This window comes from Loxodonta africana, chromosome 10 (assembly GCF_030014295.1).
Source record: "Loxodonta africana isolate mLoxAfr1 chromosome 10, mLoxAfr1.hap2, whole genome shotgun sequence".
Lineage (NCBI taxonomy): Eukaryota > Metazoa > Chordata > Mammalia > Proboscidea > Elephantidae > Loxodonta > Loxodonta africana.
In genome coordinates, this window is record NC_087351.1 from 105,275,058 (window position 1) to 105,288,279 (window position 13,222).

The window sequence follows — 13,222 nt, forward strand, 5'->3', positions numbered from 1 at the left end:
TGTATATTTTCAGGTATGGCTAAGATCTAAATAGTACATATTAATAATATGACACTTGTGTATTCCTCAAATTCTCATTTTATATATTGTATATATTTCTTTCCTGATGACAAAAGCCTTAAAAAACCTAGATTCAGAATTGACTTATTCTCGTACGTAAACTTGAACAATCGTGTGTAATTACAGAGCCAGGGTCACCTACATAGACTATGAAGGACGCTCTGATGGGGATTCCATTAAAAAAATCATTAATCAGATGAAACCACGACAGTTGATCATTGTCCACGGACCTCCAGAGGCCAGTCAGGATCTTGCAGAGTGCTGCCGTGCGTTTGGTGGGAAAGATATTAAAGTGTATATGCCAAAGCTACATGAAACAGTTGATGCCACTAGTGAGACTCATATCTACCAGGTAAATACCCTGGCATTTGAGCCACACAGAAATAAGTCCTTTTCGATGCGGTTTAGAAGAGATCCATTAGGAATATAGTTGTGAGTGAGACAGACGTGGTCCTCGGCCATAGCAGACCTTATAGTCTGTGGAGCTCGTGGCAAGGAAATACCCTCCCCCTGATGAGACAGCCCGCCCCCTCCCTCCACTCTTTCTTTTCGTTTCCATGTCACCATGATTAATTACTGTTACCTAGTGGTGGGAGGTGGTGTCATTGAAGGCTTCCCACAAGTGGTGAAAATATTTGCTTGGAGAAAACGAATTCAAATTAACCAGGCAGAAAAGTCATTCTGGGCAGAGCAGGAGGAAGTGTCATTTCAAGAACATGGAGGTGCGAAACTGCGTGGTATATTCTGGAAACTGTAAGCAATTCAGTGCCCTTGAAGTACACTAAGTATCAGAGGATGAGACTTTACCAGTGATTCTCACTCCTGGCTACACGTGAGAATCCTCAGGGGAGCTTTGGAGGAGTGTGGGAAACTCAGTGTCCTGTTCGTACTCCCACCAGTTATATCACAGCCACTGGAGGTGAGGCCCTGGCACCGATATATATGTATATATATATATATATATATGTATATGTATATGTATTTTTAAAATTGCCATTTGATTCCAGTGTACAGTCAGGATGAAGAACCTCAGCTTAGAAGGTAGACAGAGGCGCTAATGACCCTACAGATCTGTTGTGGTGACAGATGACTGGAAGGTTTTCAGGTTTTTATACACATTATCAGAGTTAGAAAATGATCATAGATTATATTTAACTTGTTAGCAGTTTGTATTCTGTGATTTTTATTTCTCTCCCTTCCCCTTGCATATCTAGGTGAGATTAAAAGACTCACTTGTTAGCTCCCTTCAGTTTTGTAAGGCGAAAGATGCTGAGTTAGCTTGGATAGATGGTGTCCTAGACATGAGAGTCTCCAAAGTGGACACGGGAGTTATTTTAGAAGAAGGAGAGCTGAAGGATGATGGAGAAGACTCAGAAATGCAAGTGGAAGCTTCTTCAGATTCTAGCGTTATAGCACAGCAAAAAGCCATGAAAAGTCTGTTCGGAGATGATGAGAAAGAGACAGGGGAAGAAAGTGAGATCATTCCAACTTTGGAACCCTTGCCACCTCATGAGGTATAAAGCACGCGCCTTTTCTCTCTTCTTTCATTTCTCATCCTTCTCATTTTCCTTTTGTTTTTAACCATTTAAAATGTGTCATATGTAAGCTGATTTGGGTTTTTTTTTTTAAAAAGGTTGGTCAAACTACGTTCCTGTGTATGTGTATATATGTATGTGTATCAGTTCTGTGAGGCTATAACACATGAACGATAACGATTTAAAGGAAACCTTTAGCAAATCATCTTATGAGGTGCATAATTTTTTCACGATTTATGTTTTCAGTATAGATTTTTAAATATTAAGTTTGATGATTATGAGAATTGCCTTCCTGCTTCCAAACAGGAGATTTGTAGTTTTCCAAAAATGTCATACTCTCGCACTCCATATTTGTATCATATCAACTCAATTCAAATTGCTGATACCAACTCAATTCAAATTGCTTTTGGCTTTGATATAGTAAGAACTCTTTTATTAAGTATAAACGTAATTCTAGCCCAGTATTTCCATGTTCTCAAGAGATATCTACTTAATTAACACAGATTTCAGCTCTACTTAATTACCTTAACATACAACAGTATTAAACTTTATTATAAAAGTCCTTCATGCAAGTCGAGGCATGTCTTTAGTCCTGCTGGATTCCCTTCTGGCGCTGCTGTTTTGAAATTGGGAGGAGGGACTAGAGTGGGAACTTTGTTTTCTCTCTGTGCTGATACTAGTACCCTTCAGAGCAATTTCAAAGTAGCAGCATTAGGTTGTACCACACGCCTTTCTGATTCTAAAACCAGTGGCATCCACCGCATTGACTCTGGGGAAGAAGGGAACATGAAGATGGGGTTAGGAGAGAATTGGCCTCTGAAATGAAGCAAAGGACCTGGATCTGGAAAATAAGTTTTTGGTTCAGTTCTGCCTACTGGTACTCAGAGAGTTGAAGCCGTTAGGCAAGTGAGTGTGTGAAGAGCATAATATGACCCAAAGTCTCTGGCTATGAGCCGCGACTAATAAAATGGATTGTGAAACAGTCAGAAAATGTGAAGGGCTTTGTAATGCTAAATAATGAGGTAAAATTCAGAATAACAACTTGGCATGTGATTTACATTCTTGAAATGATCTGTCAAAGAACCTCAGGGAATAATAGATAATATCTTAGAGATCATGTGTTGTTTCCCTTTATTCAGCAAAACTGTATACCTGGTGTTTTCTCTCTTCCTTGACCTTTGCCAAGGTTCCTGGACATCAGTCAGTTTTTATGAACGAACCAAGACTATCAGACTTCAAACAAGTTCTTTTACGGGAGGGGATTCAAGCTGAATTTGTAGGCGGTGTTCTTGTTTGCAACAATCAAGTAGCAGTCCGTAGAGTAAGTATGTCTTTAAGAAAGGCGGAATTGGACAATTGCTTCTGATGTTTTGTCATTTTGGATTCTGTGATTCTTGTGTGATAATTTCACAAAACTGAAGATGAGTAATTCATATACATAATGATGACCTTGAAGCCTTAGGAGAGTGACTTCCAAAGAAATAATATATAATTTTATTGTAAATTTCTATTTGAAGCCTCTGACATTTATGCCTATGAAAAATTCATAATTTGAATATTATATCCATATTCTATGAGTCAGAACGATCCATTCCCTGGCCAATCATAAAGTAATTTATTTAATATATTTTGATGATTATAGCTACATATTAATGAATAGAAAATGAACTTATATTTTTTTCTCTGGATTTCTAGACGGAAACTGGACGCATTGGATTAGAAGGCTGCCTTTGTCAAGATTTTTATAGGATAAGAGACCTTTTATATGAACAGTATGCCATTGTATAAAGGACATGATGTCAAAAAGTATCTGTTTGACCTTTTGAAGACAAAAAGGGTTCTTATCTTATTCTAAGGTTTTGCTTTTTTGTTTTGTAACATACAAAATGGATCAGCTAGAAAACATAATGTGTTAGATTTTTAAAAAATGTAAATAGAGACCATTTTGCTAATGCTCAAATGAGAATTCTACTTTTTGGCTTTCTTTCTGAGTGACAGAGAACCTTACAAGTGTACAGGCCCACGAGTTGAAGAAGATTGGTTTCCTTTACAGACCCCTTATTCAGAGAAGGGCTTTTTACTTGAATAAAACAGTACAACTCAGCAAACCAGTTCATGGCCTTAGAGAAACATGTTTGCTTGTGTTCTTGCACATTGTTTCTTATGTCTCCTGGAGTGAAAAGCGAGAATTACTTAGAAAAGATGTGCTACAAAAAACAAAACCAGTAAAACAGTTTTTGAGGTCTATTTAAAAAACAAAGACAAACCAAAACCTTTAACGAATATGTGCGGTAACTCATTTTTGAATTCTAATATGCAGTTGTTTTCATTTGTGTGGTTATACTCATAACATGGAGCATATCTGCTCTGTGCCTGCATTTCCCGTGGAGTTACTCTGGTGTGAGGGAACGCACATTTGGTTCAGAAATCACTTTTTGTTTCTCCCATTTCTTGTTTTGTCAAGATCGATGTTGTTCTTCAGTTGGATCATAACGCTGCCGTTTGCGTATACATAACCTGAAAGAGCTTCTTGGTGTGTTACAGACTTACGGTTTCTGCATTTTCTTTAGAGATACCTGAGCTGTCAGCTAGGTTGCCATATCGGAAACTCTAGTACTGTCTTTAAGGAAACAAATGTTGAACCTCACATTTTTATAAGGTAACAGTGTAGTTTAATTAAAAGATGTACTTTTTTGCATCTCAGGCTTGCTCTCTCCTACCCAAGCAGTGGTTGGATTTTACACAAATTATTACAAAATGATACTGAAGTTGGATAAGGTCGTTCTACCTGTATTGATGTCTTTATTGTGGCTAGCAGCCCTGGTATAGTATAACCATTGTATGTTCAAAAATAAAAACTGAATTATGCAATTTACATTGAACTTAAGAAATGAAAACCATATTGTCCTATTGTAATCTGTTGATGCTTTTTAAAGAAGTGGCTTAATTATGGCAGACCTTGATGTTTATTTCTTATTTAAGCCCTCTTTTTTTTTTCTTTACACTTAGCATTTTTAGGACAATCAGTCTTATTGTTTAACTTAGAACTATGGATAGTGCAACCCAGTGATATCGCACTAAAATTAATATTTCATTCTGTTTCAAATTTTTAGAGACCTTATGTTGTAGATTATAGTGCTAACACCGTTGACAACCTTCTGATACTGAAAACAGGATATACCAAACAATGTTATAGATGATGCATATTCAGAGTATGTTTTCTTTTTAGAGCTTTGAAAAATTTTCATTTACGCTCACTACTATATAGAGTAAGCCTACAGTCCTATTTATATTCCAGGGAGAAGAAAATCTGCATTTGTTTCATGGTTTAAAGCTTCTGGTTATTACAGATTACATTGTAGTGCTGTTCCTGAAGATTTGTTTTCTTGCTAGCCTTTTTATTGTCCTGTGAGCAGAAGTTAAATTTTCAAATACTGCTTGAAGGTAGCTGTGCTAACTGATGTTATTACAAGGGCAATACTTTTACCCATTTCTAGATGGCAATAATACTACCATTTCTACAACGAAGACACTTATTTTAGCCTCAGTTAGTTATGAAAAATATAAACTTAAAAAAGGACTATCTGATAAATCATGAACTTAGAAGAACTTTCAGATCTTTATTGTTTAAAAGCAGGAATAAATAACAAGTGGACTCTCAGCTAGTACCTATAAATAATGTGGTTAAAAAGACGTTTTGTTATATTTGTTGCAGGGGATTATAAATGTCAAATATCATTGCAAAGAAGATTTCTGTTTTCATCAACTAGTAGGTGGCTTGAAAAGGAAGTGAGGAAATCAATTTCCTAAGGAGAGCCATTCACCTTTTTTTTTAAATTGAGGTATAATTCCTATACCATAAAAGTCTTCCCTTTTAAAGTATATGATCCAGTGGGTTTTTTGGTATATTCACAGAGCTGTGCGTTTCCAGAACATTCTCATCAGCCTCAAAGGAACCTGCGCTCATTAGCAGTCGCCTCTCCTCAGCCCCTGACAGCGGATTATCCATTTTAGATTTGCCTGTTCTGGGCATTTCAGATAAACAGAACCAGTCAGTGTGTGGCCTTTTGTGTCTGACTTCTTTCTCTTAAAATCCACGGCTGCTAACCAAAAGATTGGTAGTTCGAATTCACCAGTGCCTCCTTGGAAGCCTTATGGGGCAGTTCTCCTCTGTCCTATAGGGTGTCTATGAGTCGGAATCAACTCGATGGCAATGAGTTTGTGTTATTTTTTAGTCTTTCACTTAACGTAATGCTTTCAAGGTTCATCTGTGTTGTAGCGTAAATCAGTACCTTGTTCCTTTTTGTGGCTGAGTAGTATTCCATTGAATGGTTATACTCATTTTGTTTATCCACTCATCCGTTGATGGACATTTGGTTGTTTCTACTTTTTGATAATTATGAATAATGCCACTGTGGGCATTCATGTGAATGTATAAGTTTTCAGTTCTCTTGGGTATATTCTTTTATACATGTATGTGTGTGTGTACATATATATGTACATATATATACACACATGTATAATTTTTAAAACTATTTGAAAGTAAGATGCAGTTATTATGTCCTATTAGCCCTAAGCACTTCAGTGTGTATTTTTTAAAACCAAGGACATTCTTCTGCTTAACTACTGTAGATCCATCAAAATCAGGAAACCAGCAGTGATAAGATTCTACCATTTAATACATAAACCCCATTCAGATGTTGCCAGCTACTGCCCAAATGTCCATTTTGGTCTACGATCCAGTGCAGGATATTGTAGGCATTTATTTAGTTACCATGTTTTTCCTTTAGTCCTCCTCAGTCTGGAGCAGTTCTTCAGTTTTTCCTTGTCTTTTGTGACCTTGTCATTTTTGAAGAGTGCAGGCCAATTGCTTTGTGGAATGACTTTTATTTTGGGTTTGTCTGGTGTTTCCTCATAAATAGATGCAGGTTATTCATTTTTAGCAGGAATACTAGAGAAGTGATGCTTTGTTCTTTGCATTGTACCAGGAGGCACACTGTGTCAGTTTATGCCATTACTAGTGATACTACTTTTTAACAGTTGGTTATATTTGTGAGGCTTCTCCACTGTGAAGTTAGTATTTTGCACTTATTAATTAATGAGTAATAAGTATTTTGTGGGGAGCTACTTTGAGACTACATCAGTATCCTATTCTTTATCAAATGTTTTTTCACTATTTTTGACATCCATGGATGATTCCTGTCTGAGTCAATTATTGTCAAACGGTGATTTCCTAATCCCATCATTGCTCTACATTTGTTATTTGGCATTCTACTGTAATTGGCACTCTACTTGTCTAGTTGATAGGGGAACTAGCCAGGTTGGGAGCCTTTCCTGCTGGATGGGGGCATAATCTGACAAGAGCAGGGGAGTTCATGATTCGGCCTTCTTGGGGCCTTGTGAGGCTCAAAGATGTCAAGGGAGCACTTGAAATTTTAGGTCATCCAATACATCCCTTGTTCATTCATTCACTTATTATTTATATCAGTATGGAACATGGGTTCCAGTTTGTTAATCTACAAAATATGATTTATTTTGATGCTGCAATTCCCTATTTGGTGAGTAGGAGCCCTTTCAAGCCAGCTCCTATGTGCTTTTGATATGTCCCCATGATTCTTTGAGCATTTCCTTACTTTCTGACACCAGAAGATGTTCTAGGCTTACCTTGTATTTTCCCTACCTCAATCCTGGAATCAGCCATTTGCCCAAGGAGTCCTGGTTCATTCTTGTGGAGAATGGTATTTAGAAACCAAGATTTGGGTGGTGGGTTGTGTTTGCTGCCACTGTAGTATCATATTTGCATGTTACCCTGTAGTAAAACTGAACTCATAATCCGCAATATATTCATTCGTTTGTTCAGTCCCCCTGTAAGGAACCAAGCTCCTGACCATGGGGCTGGCTCCTGTGCTCTAATACCTCTGCACTTGGCTGCTACAAGGGCAAGCTTCCCAACCCATGGCAGCACCTGCCCAGTGAACCCTATAGCGGCTATTTTTAAAAAGACACCTTTGGCTCAAATGGCAGTGCCAAAACATGTTTTGATTTACGTGGTGATCCTACCCACTACCGTTAAGTCAATTCCAACTCATAGTGACTCTGTAAGACAGAGGAGAATTGTCCCGTAGGATTTCCAAGGCTCTAAATCTTTGTGGAAGCAGACAGCCACATCTTTCTCCCACAGATTGGCTGGTGGGTTTGAACTGCCAGTCTTTCAGTTAGCAGCCGAGAGCTTTAACCACTGCTCTACCAGGGCTCCTTACATGGTGTTTTAGCAATAGCGAAATAACTATAGATTCCAAAGATTTCTACTTTGAAAGGGACCAAATAGTCTTTTGGGTATTTGTCTTGGCTATTTTGTTAAAAACATTTTCCTCTTCATTCTTTATAGTAAGCCTTGTACATAATGTTTAAGCAAGCACCAGACAAAGTAATGACTGTTGTGGAGTGTGAGGTTAGTGAAGGCAAGTATGAAAAGGAAGGAGGTTTAAATCCAGTTTCATGGGGAGTAATGAATATGGTGGGAGGATACCATACAGTGGCTATCTCAATTCAAAATGCTTTTTTTTTTTTTAATTGTGCTTCAAGTGAAAGTTTACAGCTCGAGTTAGTTTCTCATTCAAAAGTTTATACACGTTGTTTTGTGACATTGGTTGCAATCCCCACAATGTGACAGCACTCTCCCCCTTTCCACGCCTGTGTGGGTATCCTGTGCCCATTTTTCTAGTCCCTGTCCTGTCCTGCCTTCTTGTCTTGGTTTTGGGAAGGAGTTGCCCATTTGGTCTCATGTATTTGACTGAACTAAGAAGCACGTTCTTCATGTGTGTTATTGTTTGTTTTATAGACCAGTCTAATCTTTGGCTGAAAGATGGGCTTCGGGAGTGGTTTCAGTTCTCAGTTAGCAGAGTGTCCTGGGGCTCTTGAAGCTAAAACGCCTTAGTAGTTAAGGATCTTAAACTCCTTGTTAGTATTATTTTGTAATTTCCTTGCAAAAAATTTTGCCTGTCAGTTCATCATTTGGATCATCCACCTCCTTAACTCAGCTTTAGAGTGTCAGGGCCAAGTTCACTGTAGTGAGTGCTGAGGTGTTCTTTTATTAAACAGTGATTCCTTAGTCCTAAAAGTTTGTAGTGGGAGGGCTAATATTAAGCCCCTGGACAAGGAGTTCCTTGGTGAGCTCAGGGCAGAGTCCAATTATATGACAAATATGGGCAACCTGTGTAATAAGGATTAGAATTTGTGCCTACCAATGGGAAAATGGAGTCTATGACCATAATTATTTCCGTTTTATAGATTTGCTTCACTAATGGAAATCATTTCTAAAGTGCTTTTTCACTAAAAAATAACTGAGCCCTTAGCAATAATAGCTGATAGTGACCATTTCCATGTACAGAGTACTGTGCTAACTACTTTACATGCATTATCTCATTTAACCATGACGATGGTGGGCAGTATGGTTACTGTTACTACCCCCATTTTACAGATGAGGAAACTGAACTTTATGGTCTGACAGTCCTCTCATACATAACAGTGTGTCATTGTTTTGATAATATTGTTAGTTAGAGTTCGTTAGTTTTGAACAAAAGAAACTGACTAGCTAACTTAGGAAAAAAGGGAGTTGATTGGGACCATGTGAGGCCGCTTTGAGGATCCAGACAATAGGGCCTGACAGCCTTTCAAGGTACTACCAGAGGAACAAATCAACTACAGTTCAGGTCCCTGAGTATACAAGGTCATGAGGAAAATCCAGCACTAGCCCACTCCATGGCTAGAGAGAGGGACACCTTGACTGTCAGTCTTACCAAGACTGGACACAAATAGGGAGAGTTCTCCACAAGAAGTTGAGAGGCTGTTATCAGAGGGTGGGAGAATGGATGCTGGGAGGCAAAAACACAAATATCTACCCCACAGAAGATGTAGGGGTAAGAGTGCAGGCCCTGGAGTCAGGGTCTTCAAATGCCAAGTCTACCACTCTCTAAATGTGTGGATTGGGCCAGTTACTTTATGTCCTGGAGCTTCAAATGTATGGGAACGGTAATTGTACCACTTCTTAGGGTCATGTGATGACTAAATGACCTAGACCAGGTAAAGCACTTAGAGTGTCTGGAGCATAGTAAGTACCTCGGTACAACTGTTGTTAAAGTACCACATACATCACCTCACTCAGTCTTTAGTACAACTCTACAGGCTAGGTACCACCCCTGTTTATACAAGTGAGGACACTGGCTTATTCTAAGTCACACAGCTGACCAACCATGAATCTGGTGCTCTTCTTTGGCCTCTTTTGTCTACAAAAAGTGCTCTAATATTTTCCCTTTGAACTTCTAGAAAAGAATCCTGCAAAGTAACTTCCAACATATAACTCACAATTTCCTCTAAATCATAATAGAATTTACACCATATGACCTAATGTAGGTCTAAGACATTTTTATCTTTAGACATTTTCTAGGACAATTTAAATGCAACACACTTTCTACTTTTAGTCAATGTGGTAATGCATCAATCTAGAGATACTTAATTTTTTCTTGTTTTTCAGGTCAAAAAAGAAAATCCACAGGTTGCATGAGAATCTTGGAATGTAATTGTCCAAGAATGCTTATGTGGATTCCAAAAAGCTAATTTACAATGTCTCTTAACATCTATTGATAAGACAAAGGGAAGGGGTTGTTTAAGATTTAGTCAGGTGGGTTTCTATCCCTTTCTCAGCTATTTCCAAAGGAGGTTCATTGCTAGGTATGTTCTAGCCTGAATTAGCAAGCTCTGTCCTCATCTTGGAAGTCCTGGTGGTATAATGGTGAAGAATTTGACTGCTAACCAAAAGGTCGGCAGTTCGAATCCACCAGCTGCTCCTTGGAAACCTTATGGGGCTGTTCTGCTCTGTTCTGTAGGGTTGCTATGAGTTGGAATTGACTCGACAGCAACAGGTTTGTTTGTTTTTTTGATCCTCATTTTATTGGAAATTTGTTTAGGATATTGGTAGCAGGTTAAGAAAATTTGCAAATGAGCTGCCACTGGAAGAAGTTGCTCTTGTACAAGAAGACAGAATTGGTATCTAAATGACCTTGACAAGTTTGAACAACGGGCTAAATTTGAGAAAATGAAATTTCACTCTCTTTCCAAACAATTGGCACAAATACAGAATGGAGAAAGTCTAGAATTCTAGTTTTTTTTTTTTCTTAAAGTATATTTTATTGGCCTGTAAGTTGATTATAAAGATGGCTACCAAAAAGATAACTGATTTAGGCCCACATTACTAATAGTAACAGACTCTGTAGTTAATAATGTTAGGTGCTCTCCAGTCGGTTCTGACTCATAGTGACCCTATGTACAATGGAACGAAATACTGCCCAGTCCTACGCCATCCTCACAATCCTTGCTATGCTTGAGCCCAACATGCAGCCACTCTGTCAGTCCATCTCGTTGAGGGTCTTCCTTTTTTATCTGGTCCTCTACCAAGCTTGATGTCCTTCTCCAGAGACTGGTCCCTCCTGATAACATGTCCAAAGTACATGAGTCCAAATCTTGCCATCCTTGCTTCTAAGGAGCATTCTGGTTCTACTTCTTCCAAGATAAATTTGTTCTTGTGGCAGTCCGTGGTATATTCAATATTCTTTGCCAACATCATAATTGAAAGGCATCAATTCTTCAGTCTTAATCCTTGTTCAGCTTTGCATGCGTATGAGGCGGTTGAAGATACCATGGCTTGGGTCCTCAAAAGGGACATTTTTGTTCCTTAACACATTAAAGAGGTCTTTTTCAGCAAATTTACCAATGCGATACATCATTTGATTTTTTTTAAATTGTGCTTTAGGTGAAAATTTATACAGCAAATTAGTTTCTCATTAAATAATTAATACACAATTGTTTTGTGACATTGGTTGCCAACCGTGCAATGTGTCAACACTCACCCCTTCTCAGTTTTTTGTCCGGTTTTCCTTTCCCTTCCTGCCTTCTCATCTTTCTACAGATACAGTTGATGTAATTCTTGTGTTTTCCATCTGGTAAGATCCATGTGTATAGTTGCCATTTATGTTGTTAACGTATTTGCAATGAAGAAGTCGGTCTTGCAAAATTCTGCTATGCCATCTCTGGCATTGTTTCTTATCACCAAGGACATATATTCAAACGACTGATCCTTCTTTGCTTCCAGCTTTCATGTTCGAATCACCAGTAATTATCAATGCATCTTAATGGCATGTTTAATCAATTTCATACTGCAGAGTTTGGTAAAAATCTTCAGTTCCCTCATCTTGGCCTTAGTGGTTGGTGTGTAAATTTGAATAATAGTTGTATTAACTGATTTTCCTATAGATGTATGGATATTATCCTATCACTGACAGCATTGTACTTCAGCATAGATCTTGAAATGTTCTTTATGACAACGAATATGATGCCATTCTTCTTCAATTTGTCATTCCCGGAATAGTAGACGGTATGATTGTCTGATTATAAATGGCCAATACCAGTCCATTTCAGCTCACTAATGCCTAGGATATCAATCTTTATGCCTTCCATTTCATTTTTGACAACTTCCAATTTTCCTAGTTTCATACTTCATATGTTCCACATTCCGATTATTAATGGATGTTTGCAGCTGTTTCTTCTCATTTTGAGTTGTGCCACATCAGCAAATGAAGGTCCCGAAAGCTTGACTCCTTTCATGTCATTAGGTCGGCTGTACTTTGAAGAGGCAACTCTTCCCCAGTGGTATTTTGAGTGCTTTCCACGCTGAGGAGCTCAGTTTTCAGCACTCCCTCAGACAATGTTCTGCTACTATTCATGAGGTTTTCCCTGGTCAGTCTTGTCAGAAGTAGGCCACCAGGTCCTTCTTCCCAGTCTGTCTTAGCCTGGAAGCTCCTCTGAAACCTGTCCACCATGAGTGACCCTGCTGGTATCCTATGCATCACAGCAACTCAGAAGCCATCACAGTACGACAAACTGACAGATATGTGATGCAAATGTTTGTAAAACTATATATGTAAATGGTTGAGGGGAGATTCTAACCCGAGTCTGCCTTAAAGCTGAAATTTTCCAAGTGTTCAGTTTATGAATGTAATTAATTCCTTTGCTTCCATGAGTATTTAGTCTGAAAGGAAACTGTTGAAAATCCTCATCACTCTTCCCCGCAGTAGCTGTCAGTGGTCAGTGTGGGTGTACAGGGAACCAGGAGAGAGGCAGTAGAGGGGGAGATGAGGAAGGGGTGGGGGGAGGGAGAAGGAGCAAGGAGGGAGAAAAAGCTGCAAGGAGGCATTTCTTCTTGGGACACCACAATGTCCTTGGCTGCCACTTCCTGCCCATTGCCTGCCCTTTTAGCAAAGGGACCTCTGTCTTTGAGGACATCACCCTGTAGTCCAATCTCTGCCCTGTTCATTTCCGATATATGATTCATTGCCCTTTAAGAATTGTTAAGTCTGGGCAAGTTGTGAGATTAAACATGCTTTCAGGTAAGATGTTTTAAGACTGTGTACACTCGGTTTGGCACCAGTATTTTGGATCTAGTCCCCAGCCTAGCCACCTAAAATGGATGGATGACAAGCACGATGAGTGAGAACACATGAGTGTCTCGATGTAAAAAGGATATTGGCTGGAGATTTGGAAGTCTAGATATTGCCACTTGCTGTGGATACTTC

The 13,222-nt window shown here is 38.7% G+C and overlaps 1 protein-coding gene across 4 annotated transcripts in view; it reads left to right on the top strand.

The window, feature by feature from the left end:
- The window catches only part of CPSF2 (cleavage and polyadenylation specific factor 2), a 29,156-nt gene extending 23,900 nt beyond the window's left edge, over positions 1-5,256 (top strand). For all 4 annotated transcript variants that reach the window (XM_010588813.3, XM_010588812.3, XM_003408830.4 and 1 more), the window contains exons 13-16: positions 187-412; positions 1,275-1,574; positions 2,782-2,916; positions 3,291-5,256. In XM_010588813.3, coding sequence (XP_010587115.1) covers positions 187-412; positions 1,275-1,574; positions 2,782-2,916; positions 3,291-3,383 — 754 coding nt within the window. In that variant the 3' untranslated portion in view covers positions 3,384-5,256. The remainder of the gene's footprint in view (positions 1-186; positions 413-1,274; positions 1,575-2,781; positions 2,917-3,290) is intronic.
- The last annotated feature ends 7,966 nt before the right edge of the window (positions 5,257-13,222 follow it).